This window comes from Rattus norvegicus, chromosome 12 (genome assembly GCF_021556685.1).
Source record: "Rattus norvegicus strain SHRSP/BbbUtx chromosome 12, alternate assembly SHRSP_T2T, whole genome shotgun sequence".
Classification (NCBI taxonomy): Eukaryota; Metazoa; Chordata; class Mammalia; order Rodentia; family Muridae; genus Rattus; species Rattus norvegicus.
The window spans coordinates 14,063,125-14,082,634 of NC_141545.1; the positions used below are offsets into that span (position 1 = coordinate 14,063,125).

At 40.3% G+C, this 19,510-nt stretch overlaps 1 protein-coding gene across 19 annotated transcripts in view; it reads right to left on the bottom strand.

Annotated features, from left to right (window-relative positions):
- Pan3 (poly(A) specific ribonuclease subunit PAN3) overlaps positions 1-19,510 on the bottom strand; it is a 117,173-nt gene that overhangs the window by 25,342 nt on the left and 72,321 nt on the right. For 18 of the 19 annotated variants that reach the window (XR_015634063.1, XR_015634062.1, XR_015634064.1 and 15 more), the window contains 1 exon segment: positions 1,067-1,314. Coding sequence is in view for 16 of the 19 variants with exons in the window: in XM_087578725.1 (XP_087434851.1) it covers positions 1,067-1,314 (248 nt within the window). In the remaining 3 variants the exon portion in view is untranslated. 19 annotated transcript variants of the gene reach the window in all.

Below are 19,510 nucleotides of genomic sequence, written 5' to 3' on the forward strand. Positions count from 1 at the left end.
CAAGGTTTCACATTTATTTCTACAAGGCAGGGGATTACTTACTATGTTTCTCATGTTTTAAATAAGAAAACTATCTTAAAAGTACAAAGACTTGAGTGTAAAAATCACAACAGGTCTAAACTTTCCAAAAAAAGGCAAAGAAACCTGTTTTCCTGTCACTTAAAAAGATCTTTTGCAAAATATTAAATTTAATTTAGTCTGACAATCAAATTGCGCTTACTGAAACCCAGTCAGATTTCTATAGTTTAAGCTCCCATCATTTTAATGGAATTTGTTTTGTTTTGTTTTGAACTCAAGAGCTATTTACTAATTTCTTTAGTTTTGTTTTGTTTTTTTTTTTCTTTAATGTAGACAAGGCAGTGAGGCCAAAAAGAGAGGCACTAAGTAACACAAGGGCACCCCCAACTCCCCACACTGCTGGCTCTCTTGCCCTTTCACCCATCTCCTGGCACTGATGATTCACCCTAAGAAGAAATCATTCTTCTGGCTATGTTCTTCCTCTCTTGATCTATGTAAGCAAGTCTATCCACCCAGCATACTCTTCCTTTTACGTGGTGATTCTCTTCCTAACACTAGTCATTTGGCTGCTCGCTATCTTGTCTGAATCCTTTCCCTCCTTCACAACAACCACACGACCAGCCTTTATCACTGCATGCCAGTCTGCAAACTAGAGCTCTGCCTTTTACTGTTTTATCTGAGCCAAAGGCTCATCCATTTGCTTTCAATAATTAAGATACAGCCTACTTTCTTCAACATCTTCTCAAAGGTAGACCTACTTGCCCAGTAACTAGGAACAGAAGCCAGAGACCATCAACTTTAGCTAGCTCAAGTCTTACGGTGGTAGCCCTGCAGTGGCAGCCCCAGCACACTAACACAAAGTACACAACTACAACCCGATTTCCAAATGAAATTAGGAAGAATCACATCAATTTAAAGATACGAGAGTAAGCTAAAAAGTAAAGTAATTTTTTTTGTCCCTAAAAACCTTCCAACGTTGGAGGTGACCACATTAGTTAAGGAGCAGCTTTTCTAAGAGCACGGATTCCCTCTTTAATGGAAGCCATACCATTCCAGTCAAAGGTGCTGGAGTTGTATCTGTATAGAAGTAAGTCGTCCCCCCGACAGTCTCCTTCTGGATCACTTGACCAGAGGACGGAGTCTGAGGAACAGGGTTATTGGCAGGAGTGGAGGCACTAGGCGGCACCATGAAACTTGCTGGGTTTGGAGTGTGGCTTCTTCTTCTAGGAGCAGGAGAGGTGTGTGGAGTAATTTTGGGGGAATGGAGAGGGGAAGATCCAGCAGACAGTGACATTCCTGGGGAAGATGCAAAACAGGGTCTTAGTGGAATAGCACACTGGTTTTAGAGGGGAAAAAAATGGGAAAATAAAATGCAAACACTCATGTGAAAGAAACATCCATTTTAAGTGCAAAGAAAAAAATCTTGTTTTAAAGCAAGTACAAAGGAGTTTCTTATTCTTAACTAAAGTCACTTCCAAATGAAATCAGCAACCGACTTCTCCTTGACAACCTACCCTAAGAATCACCAGAGATTAACAAATTAATTTAATGAAATAATGAAAACTACCAGAACTGAGTCTCTTGAACAGCTCTTTTCCTCAGTCTTAGAATGGTTATTACTGCCCAAATGACACAATTATGCAAATATTATACTAAAAATTCAAATAATAACGACCTACTAAATTCCTTCAATGAAATATGAACAGCAAAATTTCTTGGGGAAAAAGGTTGAGACTATACTAAAATACACGGTGGTGGGTTAAGTACCAAATCTCTAAACAAGTCCTGTCTTGATGCCTGTCTGCAACTCTAGCCATGCACTAACCATCTCCAACTGCTGCAGATCCATGTGCAAGTGCAAGTCACTCAACCACAGCCAACAATGCCACCTGAACAATGGCCTCTACCACAGATGCCATGGAGAAGGGAGAATCAGTATTTTTACCCTTTGGATTATTCCAAGCCAGCTGAGAAAACAAAACCAAGTCATACATAAAAGCATATGATGATTTCCAAAACCCTCAAACAGAAGTTAAACTGACCACCACGTATATAAATGCAGATACCATGCAAATTATTTAAAGCCAGGGGAAGGCAGTCCCAAGTTTAAGGAGGTGGCTTGTTGGAGCAGAGATGAAACAGGGGCTCTAGCTACAAGCAACACGTGGACAGGAGCCGTTTCCTACTTGGGGAATGTCTAAGAATTAGCAAAATACCTTTGGCCAGAGAGCTATTATTAATGGGATATTTTTCAATTTTCTAATGTCTCATAAAACAATCAAGACTCTGCTTTTAGAAAATAAACTGAGCTTAAAACTGAGACGAGACCTCTTGTCTCTGGAGATCACTTTGCACTTCTAAGAGGCTCATCGCAAGGTTGGATCTGAGTCTCTAAGCACCTACAGTCAGAACCTAGATGCAGTGTGTGTCATTTAACCATACAGTACAACATCAACAGCAGAGCCAAGGCACAAACTCAAGCCAACTTCAATATCCCAACCCAGGACCCTACTGCTTCTACTCTTATCAATACTGAGGTAGACCAGAAATGTCAAATGTCAAGAAAACAGAAGAGACTTTAAAAATCTATCATCCCCTGCCCCAAAGGAGAAAAAGAGAAAAGGCTATGAAGTCCAGTCACTGTGCTTTAAGGTGAACCATATTTTATCTCGTTTTTAACCACTCTGGGGCTTTGTTTTTTATCCACCTCTACATTTGAAGTTAGCTACAAGAATCTATAGGAGTACTTAAACTCTACTCACTTAGTTAAAAATATGGGTGGGCCATGTTTGCATAGATTGGCCATAAAGCTAGCTTCTAAGTGTCCCTGAGAGGAAGCTGCTGGAGATCACCAGAGATGAATGAAGTAGTTCGCTGCCTTTCTGTCACAAACAGCAGTATGTGTAACAGTAATCCTGCCCACACTCCCTTCACTGTCTCAAAGAGGACAAGAAGGAGGTTTGTGCCATCTCAGTGGCTTCAGTAATCACTTAGGTTATGTGGGGAGATGTAGCGAAGCTGACGGAGGTCTTGGCTCTCAGTAGGAATAGAGATGAGGAAAGCAGGGCCTGAAGATTAAATCATCATCACAAACACTGCAAGGTGAGTGAGTGGGTGAGTGGGTGGGTGGGTGGGTGGGTGGGTGAGTGAGTGAGTGAGTGAGTGAGCGAGCGAGTGGGAAAGCTGCCCATGGCAGACCTTAGACTGTACAGAGTACCAAGACTTCTTTGAACCACTTTGAATTTGGTGAAATTATTTTAATGCAAAGTTGTATACAGGTAAGCTGAGGTAATAGAATTTTTCAAATATACTAAAACTGAAACACAGCGAGCATTAGTACCCACGTGGATATTTACTCAGCTAAAGACAAAACGGATGTACAGTATCTGGGAAAAGCAATGTGTCACTCACACGTTAGTAGAGTATTAAAGAATGGGGTGGAGTTCCCACACAGGTGCATAAACAAAGATGTGTCCATACATGCTTGTTAGTAAGCACAAGGCTAAGTTATAAACAACACAAAGGAATAAAGGATACTATATAAACAAGTGGTTACACACAAGGGGCTGAATTACAATTAACAGACTCTGCCTAACTAAACCCAGGGACAATGATCCAAAGTATGTGCCCTGAGCTAAGCATACACCTATAATTCTAGCTTTAAGGAGGCAGAATCAGGGGGATAATTCCATGTTGGAGTCCAGCTTAATATACAGAGTAAATTCCAGGCTGTCCAGGGTCACAAAAAAAGATGCTGTCTCAAGGACCACTTTATTAAAGGAAAGGGGAAGGGGAATGGGAAAGGAAAAAGGCAAGGCAAGGCAAAAGAAAAGAAAAGAAAAAAGAGGGGAGGGGAGGGGAGGGGAGGGGAGGGGAGGGGGAGGGGGAGGGGGAGGGGGAGGGGGAGGGAAGGGAAGAGAGCCTAGTTGAAAATATTTCCCTTCTACAGCGGTAACCATGGAAATCATTTCCCACAAGATTCCGAATCTACCTGATCCAAGAAGTTTCCTACTAATAATGATATAGACACTTATAATAGAAGAATTAAAACATGTACTTTAATACCTCAAATTAACGATGTTCACTATCATAATTTCTGTCTTACTCTTAACATGTATTTTAATACCTCAAATTAACGATGTTCACTACCATCATTTCTGTCTTACCCTTTTTGTCAATCATGATCAGGGTGACATTGTCTATAATTTCAAACTGAGAAATAGAAGTGATGCTATGGATAACCTAACTGCTGTAGAGTGCCTGGAAAATGCCTAACCAGATAGAAGTGAGCAGTAATACAGAGGTAGCCAGTACAGAGATGTAGATGGTCTTTGCTACTTTGAGGGTTCTTCTTGTTCCTACCCCTTATCTCCCCATACCCCCTGGTTTTACCCTCCAACAGTAGACTTAGTGGGTAGAGGAGAAAGACAGGAGATGAGAGAAAAGGAACAGAGGGGAAAGAGATTTTGAATCTAATTTCTTTCCTTTTGTTTCTTCTTTGATCATGGCTACAAACGAACCTCAACCAAATTCCCTAAGGGACCAACAACCACCGCATCTCTCCGGGTCCTAGCATTTATGTACCGTCTGAAGAGCTCCCAGAATTCCAAGTATCACACAACCACAGAAATTTTCTGCAGATCGGAAAACACACCATGCTTCTGCTAGAACATGAGGCGAATCACGGTCAGCTGCTGTGGACCATCCGAACCATCCCCACACCCCAACATAAAAGTACATTCTTATGATATTTCTGTGTTTTTTAAGAAACCAAATTCCAGAAATCTCAAAATGTCACTACATCTCCCCCCTGCTGTTTTTAAGACATTAACTGTGCTGTGTATAGTGGGAAAGTATAAACAGAGACATCTTCAATGAAATAAATGCTTTATGGTCAGCGGCCAAGGTCTTCAGAAGATCTCTAACTGTTAACAGTTTTGATGGTTCCCACAGCTTTGGGTCTCCTGTGGAAATATAACGAAACCCTCACCCCCAACACAAAACCATGCTGGCTTCCACTCTAATGCTAACATATCCTTACAGCACACAGGCTGACTTAATTCTATAGTTTTTTTTTCTATAACCCAGTGTTTCTTAGCTGCTGTTGATCCTTTCTCATTAACATTCTGAAAATTTAAAGTTAGAGCACTACTGATTAGAATCTCTGCAGTTTTTTATTTTCCCTCTTTGTCTTATAAGCATTTCCTGTAAGCATTTCCTTTAAGGTGGGATTAGATCCTTCTACAACTGCCTGTCCTGAAGGACTGTGTGGTACAATGCTAATATATTTTACATAATATGCAAAAAAATGATTTCAATTTATTAGAGACATATGCAGAGGCTTCATCAGTTTTAATTTGTGAGGTTTTCCCCACGATAACCATTACTTAGTGTAAAGATGTAATTATAGAATCAGCCTTTTCAGAATTTAAAATTTAAAATCCTGATTATGTATCAAAGGCATGGTGTTTAAACTTTAGTTTTCCAAATTCTGAAAAATGAAACACATCCATTTGCCGGATTTTTTTGGGTATCTTTAGGGTTAACTTCAGTGTATAACGAGGCTTAATTTTTCTTAGCTTGTCTCCAAGTAACAGAAAAAACTTTTTTTAAGCTTCAGCTGTTTGCATGTTTTTCATGAAACTCTGATGATTCCAATATATTTCCTATCAACAACTGGTTCATTTCATTTCCTGTGGTAATGAACCTAGCAGACCTGTGTGTGAACAAATTTGGTTGATATATAATGGCTAATTTTTTTTTCCCCCCGGAGCTTGGGACCGAACCCAGGGTCTTGCGCTTCCTAGGCAAGCGCTCTACCACTGAGCTAAATCCCCAACCCCATAATGGATAATTTTTAATCCTGATTGTTGCATTTGTATTTAAAAAAAGGTTAATCCTGAATTATTAGGAATAAATCCAGCAGTTTCTATATGCAGAATAACCTTTCTGCATATTGAGAGTCAGTAATTATATTAAGAGGTTCAGGAAAATCTAAGAAATCCATATAGCTGTGATTTTTTTTTTTCTAATTGAGGCATATAGGCTTTGAATTACTTTACTCATACGGTCTGACTTATAGCCTGCCATTTCCAACTTATTAGCATCAGTAGAGAACGTAGATGCTTCAGAGCTGGTGTTTCTCCCACAATGTGTGGAGAATACTGTGATGATCTGAAGACGCTTGCTGGCTTAGGCTGTCTGCTGTTGATGTCTCCTAAAAAACAGCTACAAACTCTTCACCAACCTCCACAGGTTACCAACAATGACAGAGTGTCTGCATCAGTTTACAACTTCTGCTGAGTTTTTTCCTGAAAACTCATGTCGTCTTATTCTTCCTTTTAGGATTAAATCTGTTCTACTAGAGTTAACTCTCTGCACTTCAGCCACTAACCATCTTGGACTTATTAGGTTGAAAACTTGCAATATTTAAAACAAATTACTTAACACTTTGAGTAGTTAACCCAATAATAGGCCATAGCCAATTAACATCTCCCATTAATTTTTGAAAATCATTAAGAATTTGCAACTCATCTCTTCTGATCTGTGCCTTTTGTGATTGAATGATTTTGCTGTTGTTGACTTATTTCATAAACCTAATAGTTAATCAAATCTCTTTACTGTAGTTTCTCAGGAGCAATCTATAACTCGCAGCACGACAGAATTGTCTGTGTTTCCTTAAACATTTTCTCTAAAGTATCTGCATGTGAATTAGCCCCCCCCCAAATCCATATAATAAAAAAATGGATACAAGAAATTGCCTACAAATTATTTCCAGCAGTTGTTGCACAAGATATCAACATAAAATTGGACTCACTAACATTCCTTGTTAAAGAACTTTTGACTGATATCTTTTTATAGGCATTCAGAAAACAATTTTTATCTTGCTCATACAATGGGTTACTAAAAACCAGTCTTTTCAATCAATTACTAAGATAAGCCATGCCTTAGATAATGAAGAAAGGACAGGAACTCCAGGCTATAACAAACCCATTAGTTAGACTACTCTACTCATAGCTCTTAAATCTGTTTATAATCTCAAATTTTCTGATTCCTTATATTATAACGAATATTGGAGAGTTCCAAGAACTGACAGACTCTTCTATATGCTGACCCTCCAGCTGCTCAAGTGCTTGCTTTTTTAGTTTTTTGTTTGTTCGATGGTTAAGGGCCACTGCTTTACCCTTAAAGGCCGCTGGTCAACCATTTTAAGGGTAGAGCCATTGATACTTCAGCAGTGCATCCCCTACCCCCATAAATTTGGAAACTCAATTCCTGTTATGCCCTGTATTTGGACAATTGGCACAGTCTGGGGTTGTTTCTGGCGACACACATCAAGACCTTCTCCACAAGCATCTACCATTTCTGCACTTATTTCATTATGGGCTGTTTCTGGGACTGCAGGATTATTAATCTGAATATCCCACAGTTGTAAAAAAAAAAAAAAAATCCCTTCCCTTCCCTACCAATGGATGGGTGTGTCAGCCACATAAGGCTTCCCTTCCCTACCAATGGATGGGTGTGTCAGCCACATAAGGCCTTCCCTTCCCTATCTGACCTTCCAATCCTACACATTTACCCATCATACACTTTGATTTACCTGAGATAACTTTCCAATTCCTAGAAACTAGGTATAAACATTTTGAAGTGGGAATTCAGAATTCCAAATATTTTTGTACAATGATAGATACATCATCTCCTGGAGTCATCAAACTTTCTACTGCAATACAATTTACCTCCAGTTTTAATTTTGACCTCTGGGAATTAAAAACTGTTTTTCAATTCTTCCAAACCCTCCATTTTTCCTACTGGAGCAGCTTTGCCTTTGATGTGGGGAAACAGTCACATCTGAGCAATCCTAATCACCGCTTTAAATGGCATCTCTTTTTACACAGGCTATAATTTTAATTTCTCCTTTGAAATACTCATCTATAATTTTGGATGTACAATGAGTCCTTGGGATGTCAATTGGTTCCTTCCTAAGGTCACCGCTACTGTTCCTAAGAGGAAAGGGTCAGAAATTCTAGCAATTATTTTATAACACTTGAATTTTGGGGAGTAAGACGTTTATTTGTGGTCAAGTCTAGAGCAGCTCTGCCTATAGCAGTTTTTTAATCTGCATGTCATTCCTGGGCTGAAACTGCTAGTAATTTTGCTGCAGGGCTCCAAGCTAGGCCCCCAAGGCATTTCCCAATGGTAAGAAATGACCTTGAATGTTTCTCTTGGATCTAAACTTCTGATCCACCACAGCTTTCCTCACACTGCTCACCAAACCCCACTACTCAACAAGCAGACGGAGGATTCCAAGTCAAGGCTGGCTTGTGCCACACACCAAGATCCGGTTTCAGAAATCAAAAACTAACAGAACTAAAAATGCACAAAATTCACGAAAACTCACTGATACAAGGTACCCCAGAGAAGAGCATACAGAGTTAAAAACAAACAAAAAAACCAAGCAAACAGAAAACAACTCACTACTAAAACAAAGCACACAAAAGTGACAATATTAGTTCTTGGAACAGAGCAAGCAGGTCTCTTAAGATTAAAATCAGTATGAGCATTAAAGAAGCAGCTCTCAGCAGGTAAACTAAAGCAGATCAAAACCCAGAAAAGGTGCTGAGGAGACCAGCGAAAAATAAAGCTGGAGAGCACAAAAGCTTGATTAGAGGCACAGAACCAACGGGAGTACAAGTTCCAGGAGAACAGGTTTGGAGAGGCAACAGTCAATCAGAGAAAACAACAAAACAAAACAAAAACTCACCTCTTCAATAAATTCTGAGAGCAAGGGCTCTGAACAGAAAAGAACAAATCTTTTCTAACTATTATACAATACTGTGATGGACAAAACCAAAGCATACTGGGAAAACAAATCATCTAAGAGCAATATGGGGAGAGAAAGAAGGGGGGGGGGGGAGAACACAGGTGGGTTGGGGCAGTATATGAGCATGGAGGCCTCGACCTGACCTGGAAGCATGCCAGGACACTAGGGTAAGGAACAAAGGGAAATCATCTCTAAAATAGGACTGGGGGTTGCGGGGTAGAGACAGTTTTAGGACTCATTACTGGAATTTCTGTGGTGAAAAACAATTAAAACAATCAATTTTTTTCGTTAAGAAAAAAATTCAGGGCTGGAGAGATGGCTCAGAGGTTAAGAGCACTGACTCCTCTTCCAGAGGTCCTGAGTTCAATTCCCAGCAACCACATGGTGGCTCACAGCCATCTGTAATGGGATCTGATGCCTTCTTCTGGTGTGTCTGAAGACAGTGACAGTGTATTTTCATATAAAATAAATAAATCTAAAAAGACAAAAACAAAAACAAGAAAAAACTCATTTGCTGAAAGTCCTGGAATATAAAATAGCCTAGATTTTTTTCTTTTAAAGTCCGATACAGTTTAAAGCACAAATGTACTTAAAATTCTAAAAAGCTAGAATACTGAAAAGGAGAGGGCAGCTAAGAACCATTAAAAACTCTTGCATGAAGCTCAACAGGTGACTGCCTAGTGAGTACAAATCCTGGGTTCCACTCCCCAGCACTGAAAAGGAGGTGGGGAAATAGCTTGTACTTCTACTTAGGGAGGCACGCAAATTACAGTCCTTAGTTTGAGCACCACACAGCACTGCAGGAAGTCAGGTAAGATGAGGGCATATACCTGTAATGCAAATACTCAGAGGGGCAGAAGCAGGAGGATCGCAAGCCAGAGGCCAGTTTAGGCTACACAGAGAGCCTACCTTGGGGGAAGAGTAATAAAACAGAAACAAAATGCATCATGTTTAGTACTTCTTTCATACCATATGCAAAATGGCTTTTAAAATCCTAAAAATAGCTAAACCCATGAAACTGTAGAGCGAACACAGGGGTAAGCCCCTGTGCACTTCAGTTGAGCAATAGCCCTACCATCTATGGCACAAACAATAAAAAAAGACATTTAAATGTTCAAAATGAGGCGAATAAGAACTGAACCACTTGTGTGTTTTATAGGGAGGGATCACGGTGGGCACACTGCAGCTTAGTCTGTCTGAGAAGGCTTAGAGCACACAACAAAAGCAAGTAAAATAAACAACTAATTTACAATGTGACCAGAGATTTCTTCAGAGACAACATACAAATGTCAACCAATCACATGCAAAGAAACACAGTATCAATAGGGACATGAACATCCAGACCCACAGTGACATGCTGTATCGTTCCCTAGAATGCTTGTGGTCAAGAGGACAGCAACAAAAGCTGTTAGTGAGGAAGGGAGAAAACAGAGGTTTTCTTCCTTCTGGTAGAAATGTAAAATTGTGTAACAATTTTTCTACTTGTTAAAGTTTCCATATGTCTTGGAATCCCACATTACGTCTATTTTCCAGTAGCAGGAAGAACACACATCCACACAAACACCTGTATATGAATGCCCAGAGCACACACATGATCATCGCCACTGTTGAAAATTGGAAACAACCCAAATGTCTACCAACTGAAAAATGGCTCTGTGAAACATGGTACTTCGGGGACTGTAATGAACACAAACCCACACTACTATGGGAACCAGACACCTTTAAGGGAAAGTGGCCAGACACATGACAGAGCTCCAGTTCTAAGGACCACCACTCTAAGTTGTGGAAAAGTGAAAAGCACAGACTACAAAAGGCACACACACACTCCTTAGCTCATGGTTACACCTGCCCCTCTAGGAAATACACCAAAGTCAAGTGGGCCACCTATACCCTTAATGGTCCAGTCTCACAATTATTGTGTAAACTACAGATAAGCAAAATACTTAATACTCAGATCAGTCCAATAGCCCAGCTGAAGGAGGCTGGGGAGCAATGAAAGAAAACACACACAAAAGCCACCTCATTTACATGAACTAGGAATAAAAACTAAGATAAGCATAAACTTACATACAAGTGAGTAGACTTTGGAAAAGTAATTAAATTCGGATAGACAAGATAATTCGAACAAAGCATAGTATCTATACTTATCTGCTAATCAGATGACAATTCTACCTAAATGAACCTAAAAAATATGACTCTAGTTCAGCAAAAGTAACAAGAATTATTTTTTAAAAATTGCCCAAGCTAAGCTAATATATCTGTGGGAAAGTATGCATTGAGAAAGCCAGAAAACAACACTTAAGAAACACAAACAAAACAGGAAGTTAGAAAAAGAAAACAAATGGGGGAGGGCTATGTGCACTGCTGTTTTGCCTGCATGTAAGTCTGTGTGAGGTGTCGGACCCTCTGGAACTGGAGTTTCAGGCAGTTGTGAGCTGCCATGTGGGTGTTAGGAACTGAACCTAGGTCCTCTGGAAGAGCAGGCAGTATTTTTAACCACTGAACTATTTGTCTAACCCCACGAAAAATAGAAGTTATTACATCAGTAATAGTAAAAGGTAATCAACATTGTAGTCCTCAAGATGTTCTAGAATTTTGTAGAAGTCATCAAGACAACAGGGCTGTTCTTGTAGTGGACCTGGGTTCAGTTCTGAGCAACCACATGGTAGCTCACAACCACCTGTAACTCTATTTCTAGGGGACTCCATGGGCACTGCTCAAATACAGTACACACACACACACACACACACACACACACACACACACACACACACGCAAAATACTTAAAATTAGTGAATACATAAAATTAGTTAAATGTACCTTAAAAAAAAAAAAGGACCCAGGGCACTAAAAAGGAGCTGAAATACACATAAAAAAACAAATATTAAAAAGGTGATAAAAATAGGCTGCAGAAATGGCTCAACAGGGTTGGGGATTTAGCTCAGTGGTAGAGCGCTTGCCTAGCAAGCGCAAGGCCCTGGGTTCGGTCCCCAGCTCCGAAAAAAAAAAAGGGGGGGGGGGAGAGGAAATGGCTCAACAATTAAGAACCCTGCCTGTTCTTCCAGGACCTAGGTTCAATTCTCAGTACTCACAGCACAGCTAACAACCATATTAACACCAGCTTTTGAAGCATTCTGGCCTCTGTGGGTTACTGCATGCACACTGGGAAACACTCTTACAAGAAACAAAGGGGAAAAAGGGCGATAATGTGACTAAGTAATCCGATGTGACAACTTGGAGGCACTGTTAGGTGACCCAGGAAATAAAAGGTACTACCAGATGGTTACTTGAAGAAACAACAAAGTAATTGCCTGTCATTCTCCTCAATTTCAGGAGTTTACTCAGGAAATTACTCAGGAGATACTCAGAAGTTTGAAACGAATGGGAAAGACTTTGATACTATTTTAAAAAGTGTGTGTGTGTGTGTGTATGTGTGAGTGTATGTGTGTACAAAAAAATTACAAATGTCAAAAAAGATGTTAACTAAAAAAGAAAACTGTTTACAACACTATTAAAAGAGTTAGTCCCCAAGGGCATAGTTCTCAAAACTCATTAGGGGATACTAAGTGCTGGGCATGGTGGCCACTTCTAATCCCAGCACTGAGGAGGAAGTAGCAGTCAGATTTCTGTACTAATGGACCAGCCAGGGAGAAAGAGTGAGTTCCAGAACAGCCACCACTACATACTGAGACTCTGTCTCAAAGAACACAAAACAACCAGTAAAAAATGAACAAGTTGTATGTATGTATATCTGCATGCATGTATGTAAACCAAATCCCTCAAATACAAAGGTATTTTTACTAATAAAGGGATGGATTACATTGACCTTTTTGTGTCTTCCTCTATCACTCACTGAATTTTATTTTTTAATTTAATTATGGGGAGTGGGGGTGGGAGAGGGGACAGACAGTCATACAGACTGCATTTGTATGCAAGTTCCTATGGGGGCCTGAAGGAGTGTCGGATTACTTCAAGTTGGAGTTACAGGAGGTCATGAGCCACCAGATGTAGGTCCTCTGAAAAGAGCAAGCAAGTGCTCTTAACTACTGAGCTAGCTAACAGCTCCACCTAGTTTCTTGGGGCAGGAAATCAACTCAGTAAGACTGGCTGACCTTAGAAAAAGAAATGGAGAGACAGAATTCTCTTCCAGACAGACAGTGTTGTTATAAAGAGGGTTCTCTTCACTTCTTGGAAACTTCAACAACTTAAGCCTATAGATGCCAGCCCTCCTTGTCAACACAAGACAAGCTAGGAAGCTGTAGAGAATGCAGAGAAATCTTCTGATTCCTAAAATAGACATTTAAAAGTAGAAGATCAGACACACACTGGGAACTCCTCAGGTTGCTGCTTGTAAGTAAAGCTGCTTTACAATATAACCCTTAAAGTCTTCAGTAAATTTAGTGACAAAAACCAGCATGATTGAGTCCAAGACAGTTCTCACACATCCAGAAAGTCACTAGACTGCATACTAATAGCTAAGATTAATCACTGTGTTGCACAATCAATTATAAGAGAAAAAGACACAGCGAGACTCTAAAGGAATTAATGATGTATCATGGTGGGGTCCACCAATATACTCTGCCCCCAGCTATGTGTGCAATTTACACACAAGGAGAAGCCTACGAAGTCTTGTTGCCCAAGGTTTACTATGGGCTGGTAGGTACCACAGGTGATGTTCTAGCATCTAGAATTGTAAAGTCTGAAAAAAACAGACTATGTAGCAAACACCACTGCAGAAGAGCTTTTTAGCAAAAACTAACCAGTTGGAGAAGACTGAAAGCTTTCAAGGTTCTACTTTACAGATCCTAGCTGGGCAGCAAGCTTACAAGCAAGCCTGTAGGAACTGCACTGTGAGCTTGACTTCTGCACATGTACTACAAACTGTCTCCAGGATGGCTACCATTCGAGGTGCACCACTCTGCTCTCCAATGATTAGTACAGAAAAACGAAGAGCCTTCCTGTCAGAATACATCTCTCAGAAAATACGGAAGAGAAAAAAGTTTTGTTTTTCCAGTCAGGGTTTCCCTGTATATTCTTGGCTGTTCTGGAACTTGTAGATCCTGCTGACCTCAAACTCACAGAGACCCGCACCCTAACCTCCACTCCCGTTTTTGTCTCCTGGGTGTTGAGATTAAAGCATCACAAGATCCTGAGTTTGAGGCAGAGTACTGTTCCTCCTACCCCCCTCCAATCCCGCAACCTCCCCAAACAGGCTATAGACATACATGCTGATTATAAAAGGTAGCCCTGGGGTTAAACAGAGAGACTGTGGTTAGGAGCGCCTGCTGCTCTTCAAAGCACCCACACTAGGTGGGGCTCACAACTACACGTAACTCAAGCTCCAAGAGATGCAGAGCTGTCTTCTGGCCTCAGGGAATGTTAATGCGCGTGCACACACACACACACACACACACACACACACGCACACGCACAATTCATTCACACAGACACATACATATAACAGTATTTTTTTTAATATTTAAAAGGATAATAGTAGCATAAAATATGAAGGGCCCTGAACCCAGACTCACATCAGAAATGGGGAACGGGGAGTTTTAAAAGTAATAACGACCTAGTTAATAGATAAAACTGTCTTATTGCCTGACAATTTGAGTCAAAGCAATGTCAAGTAAACAATACAGTTATTTGAAATTGAAAACACAGAAAGTTGTTGAGAAGACTTGAACTTAAATACTTAAAAAAAAAAAAAAAAAAACAACAGATTTCTTAGTATCATTATGTTCCGAGAGATGGATTCATTATGTACCCAAGGATGGCCTTGAACTCTCTTTGCAGCATAGGCTGGGCTTGAACTGACATCAGCCCTCCCACCTCATGCACTTTTAATACTCATTCTTTGCATAACCTTGATCATGTTTGTTTTGGCCTAGTAATATCAGAAAAAACTTAAAATTTCTAAATTTAGAAATCCTTGAAGTCAATTAATAGACAACCCCTTTGAGTTGCCAATTAATGCAAGAATACTGTTTATAGACTATGAGAATCTAATTCACTGAAGAGAGTGCTTTTAAAATTCCAATTTTAAGCTAAAAGTAGGGGAAGCTCCCCCACTCCTTACACACTTCTCAGCTAGTACTGAGCACAGTTCAGGTTTTTACTATTAGTAATGACAGAAATGAACTCACTGTGACTTACACTGTCCAATTTAACCTACATCTAGATCCTTAGAGACTCTGCAAAGTTATAGGACAAGAAGGAAATGCCATAGAACGCAAGAGCGCTGTCGAATTTCACAGGCTATCCCAAGAGACTGAAGCACAGCAGACCCACCTCCCACATTCACCTCCACCAGAGCCTGGCCTCTGCAGTGAGCTCCTTCGTTACATGGTTGGTCCTAAGGCTTAGGTGCTGGGAACCTAGTTTGTGCTTCAGACAAGAAGGATTCAGGAGGGTTTAAAATTACAAGGGTTTCTGGAGAATCTAAGCAATGGGGATACATTTAGATCTTTCCTCACCAAAATATATGAACTATCCCCACACTGCATAACATTAATTGATGAGCTACATTTTACGTTTTTTAAAAAAAAGGAGAAAGAAACAGAGAGGACCTTAGAAACCGGGAATATAATTCCTGATTATGTTTGTGGTCATATTTGTGTCTATGAACCTAATGGTAATACTTCTTCAAGATCTGGCTATGGGTTTTTTAGGGGGCTTACTAAACATTACATTATAATAATTTTGGTATTTTATTTAAAGCTGCAAAAAGGAGTGAGAAAAATAATCATTAAATAGTGAACATAAATGAAGGATTGGGTTAAGCATCCTGTACCACGTGGTTTAAAACTTTTCACTTTTAAGAGTAACTGATTTTATGTATAAGGGTGTTTTGTCTGCATTTGCTATGTGCTCGACATACATGCAGTGCCTGTGGTCGTCAGGAGAGGGCACTAGAATCCCCGGGGTGGAGTTGCAGATGATGGTTAACTGCTCTGTAAGGACTAAGACATCAATCCCGGGTCCTCTGCAAAAGTAGTCAGTGCTCCTCTAACTGCTGAGCCATCTCCAGAACACACGGGCTCTAGTGTGGCTCTAATTACAAGGTAGACTCTGTAACACATCGCCCTGCCACCAAATAACATCAATGGAATGCGTTAGAAAAAGCCATAATAATATTAGACATTGTTCCACCTAAATCATTTTTTTTTTTTTGGTTCAATCAAATTCAGGTTTGCAATTTTTAAACCGGCTTAAAGTACAGTGAGTGCCCTCTGGTGCTAATGACAGCCGTGCCGCAGCCAACACCCCCACACTTGCACTGAATGTAACCGAGTCTTCACACTGCCAGGGTAGGCAACACAGCTAGCTTCTAGTCTCAACCAGAAAAGATACTGAGAAGAAATTGACCTACTTACTAGATTTAAAAAAATCCCATGATTCCTATTTTTAAGTCACATTAGCTTTCACGTAACTAAAATTAAGCTCAACCACAGCACATTACATCCTTCAAAATGACAATCCAAAATATCTCAATATACTGTACTGTGCCTAGAAAATTAAAAACAAAGATTTTTCTTTCTGAGGCATTAAAAAACCCTCAGGACAAATTAAAAATCTATTTAATTAAACATATAATTATTCTCATTTCCTTTAAAATTCCTAACACAAAATTTCAAATTTTAAGGTAAAAATGACCTTATTGGTATTTTTGACAATTACTGAAAATCACATGAAACGTCAACCCTAGTCTGGAATGCTTATTCACTGATCTGATAAAACATTTAACCATCACATCACATCCCACTTAACTCCACCAGTTTCAAGCCACGAGTGCATATCCTCCCTTTGCAAAAATTAAATATCCAAGTGCCAAAGCAAGACAGCTTATAATCCGTGTGAAAAAAGGGTAATTAGGAGTTTTGAGCTGCAAATACCCTATGCTGACTGCTCAGGACATACCAATTCCAATTTCTTCATTTTACAGAATTATTCAATGAAGTTTTGTGATAAAATGAAAACAGAGTCAATAAGAATATTGATTAATTGCCAGAATTGATTCCTTCACAAACCCTGTTTTCACAACAGCAACCCCTTATCATTAGGGGAATTAAAAGTTGCTGAACTCAGCAATCCCTCCAGTTAAACACACAGACCCCTCAGAGCTGTCCAACGCTGCCCAAACTATCCATCCTTTAGTCGAATCAGTCAGTTTCATGAATTGTAGGATTTATCTTCAAGTCCAGTGCTGACTCAGAGGGTAGCTTGTTCCCTAGAGAAAACAACCAACAAAAATCAGAACAGCTACTGCTCATAGGCTCCTTCAACACCCAAGTGGAAAGGACATACTTATGGGGTCCAAATAAAATTAAAAAATAAGAAAAGAAGAGAGAGAGAGAGACAGACAGAGACAGAGATCAACCTCCTTTCAACTGCAGGAGTCAATAATCGAGGGCGTCTATATGCCATGGCAAGTGCTTGAAGCGCGTTCACTCCATTACAGCAAGGGCATTAAATAAATAGCCAAGGTTCATACAGAAATCGAGCACACAGAGCCACCTGGGTCCTGAGAGAGAAGGCACTTACTACAAAGGCTAAGTCTTGTTGGGTTATCTTTGGACGCTGCCTTAGGATAGGAAGGTAGAGAACAGGACTCTGTCCACCCACTCGGAAGCAGTGGGACACCCAGGGCAGCTTTGCTTCAGGTGCTCCTTAAGCACAAGGCTCTACTCTGCAGCTCATCGCTCTCACTCAAGCTGTAAGAGAGTTAACAGGCACTCTTCACGATTCTAACACTGTGACCTGTCTTCCTCGGTATGTCTAAAACACAAAGGAGGAAGGGTCTACAGGCAAAGTCCTTGAGCTTCAGAATACAGCTCCACAGGGCAAGGCAGCCTTTCCATTCCAACGGTTAGCTGTGGTTATTACATTACTATGCTACTGTAAGGGAGTCATGCGGGGGAAAAAGCACAGCCAAAAATGTAAAGAACCCCAACAGCTCAAACTAATTCCAAAACACTGAAATGACCAGAGAGAATCATAAAATTGACCAACACAAATTTTCATTTATTATGTTGTGTGTGGCAGGGGGGTACTGTCTACATGTATGTCTGGGCACCATATGTGTGCTTAGGGGCCAGAAGCCAGAACCCTCAGAGGCCAGAAGAGGGTTACAGAATCCCTGGAACTGGAGTTCAAAGCGGTTGTGAGCCACCAGAGTAGTGGGATTAGAATTCATGTCCTTTGGAAAAGAGGCAATTGCTCTTAACCGATGAGTCACCTCTACAGGCCATAACTTTTCACTTTTAAAAGCTTTATCAGCGTTAATAGGTAATCAAGTATGTAAACGGACATTAACTAAAGAACTGTCCTCATCTCCACGCCAGTCTCAGTGCCTTATTGCTAGTTAGTAGCAGAAGATCCACTAGGGACTGTCCTGAAAGCTGTACTCAATAACACAGGCACCTGGCCCCTGAGCCAACTTCTTTTTCAGTATTTGGCTGAGTCATCATTTTCCCAACTGGGGATGGGTATGGAAATGTCTAACGCGCTACGAGACCTTTGAACCAATAAATGGTATCTGTCATGTACGATCCTTGGGAAAATGACTTGTCATTCTCCTAGTCTGTGATTCAAATGAGGAAGCTCTCCTGTGAAGTGCCCTCACAGAGTATGGTAATGTCCCTCCTTATGGGGGGGAGGGGAAGAGCTTTCTTTGTCAGTGGTTTTTAGTTCTCACAGGCTTGTAAGTGCTTCAGGACTCCCAGCCAGTGCTCAATTTAAATTTTATTTTCTCACTATTTATTACATTAGCAAAACCTAAATGCAGGCCATGATTATTTTGCATTTGTCTCTTAAAATCCTGACACCAGTATAACCTGTGCTGAGCTGGGGACTTCTCATGCAGACCACAAATGCTCAGAGGCTCGCTCTTGTCAACCTTCTATCTTACATGCACACGGCTACAACTGTAAGGTAATACTGTGCAGTAACCTTTATCTGAATGTACACATACTCAGAATAGGAAAACACAACTCATCCACAGACCTGTGATGTGTATATGTTAACCACATGTCAACACAGAAAGGGAGACTGAGGCATTTCCAGAGCAAATGCTCTCTCACCCACAATCTCAAGCTCCTATTTAACAGAACCCTGGCCTTATCCTTCTCAGTAACCATGGGAGTGAGTGCAATAACTCTGACCCTGTAAATGCCAATTCTGTCTAACTTCCGCTCCTGAGGCTACATACAGACTTCATGAGAGCTCTGCTTGAAAACCATTCTGAGCTCTCAGAGCAATTTTGACTCCCAGGTTCCCAAGAGGCAGAGGTACAAGTTATGGCTTTGTTGCCCTCTCCTGCTACAGGAGCTCCAAGGTTCCTTCTTAACTCCCCATCTCAGTGCTGAGACTTCAGGGGTTTCAAATATAACGTGTGCAACTTTGAAGAATTAAAGGCACAGCTGTTAAAGATCTACAAGAGAGGTGATTATGGACTCTTTGCTCCCATATCGCACAGCCTTTTTTAAAAATATCAACTGCAAAGATAATCAAAAAGAAAAGCCACAGATACTGTCGAAATGAACTATCCATATGAACTGAATACTGACTGGTTAGAACTTAGCTAATGAAATATCAGCAAAATAAGAATGTACACGATGAAAGTTTAACTTGGGAGCAAAGAAAGAGAGAGAAAGAAGAAAAGAAAGACAA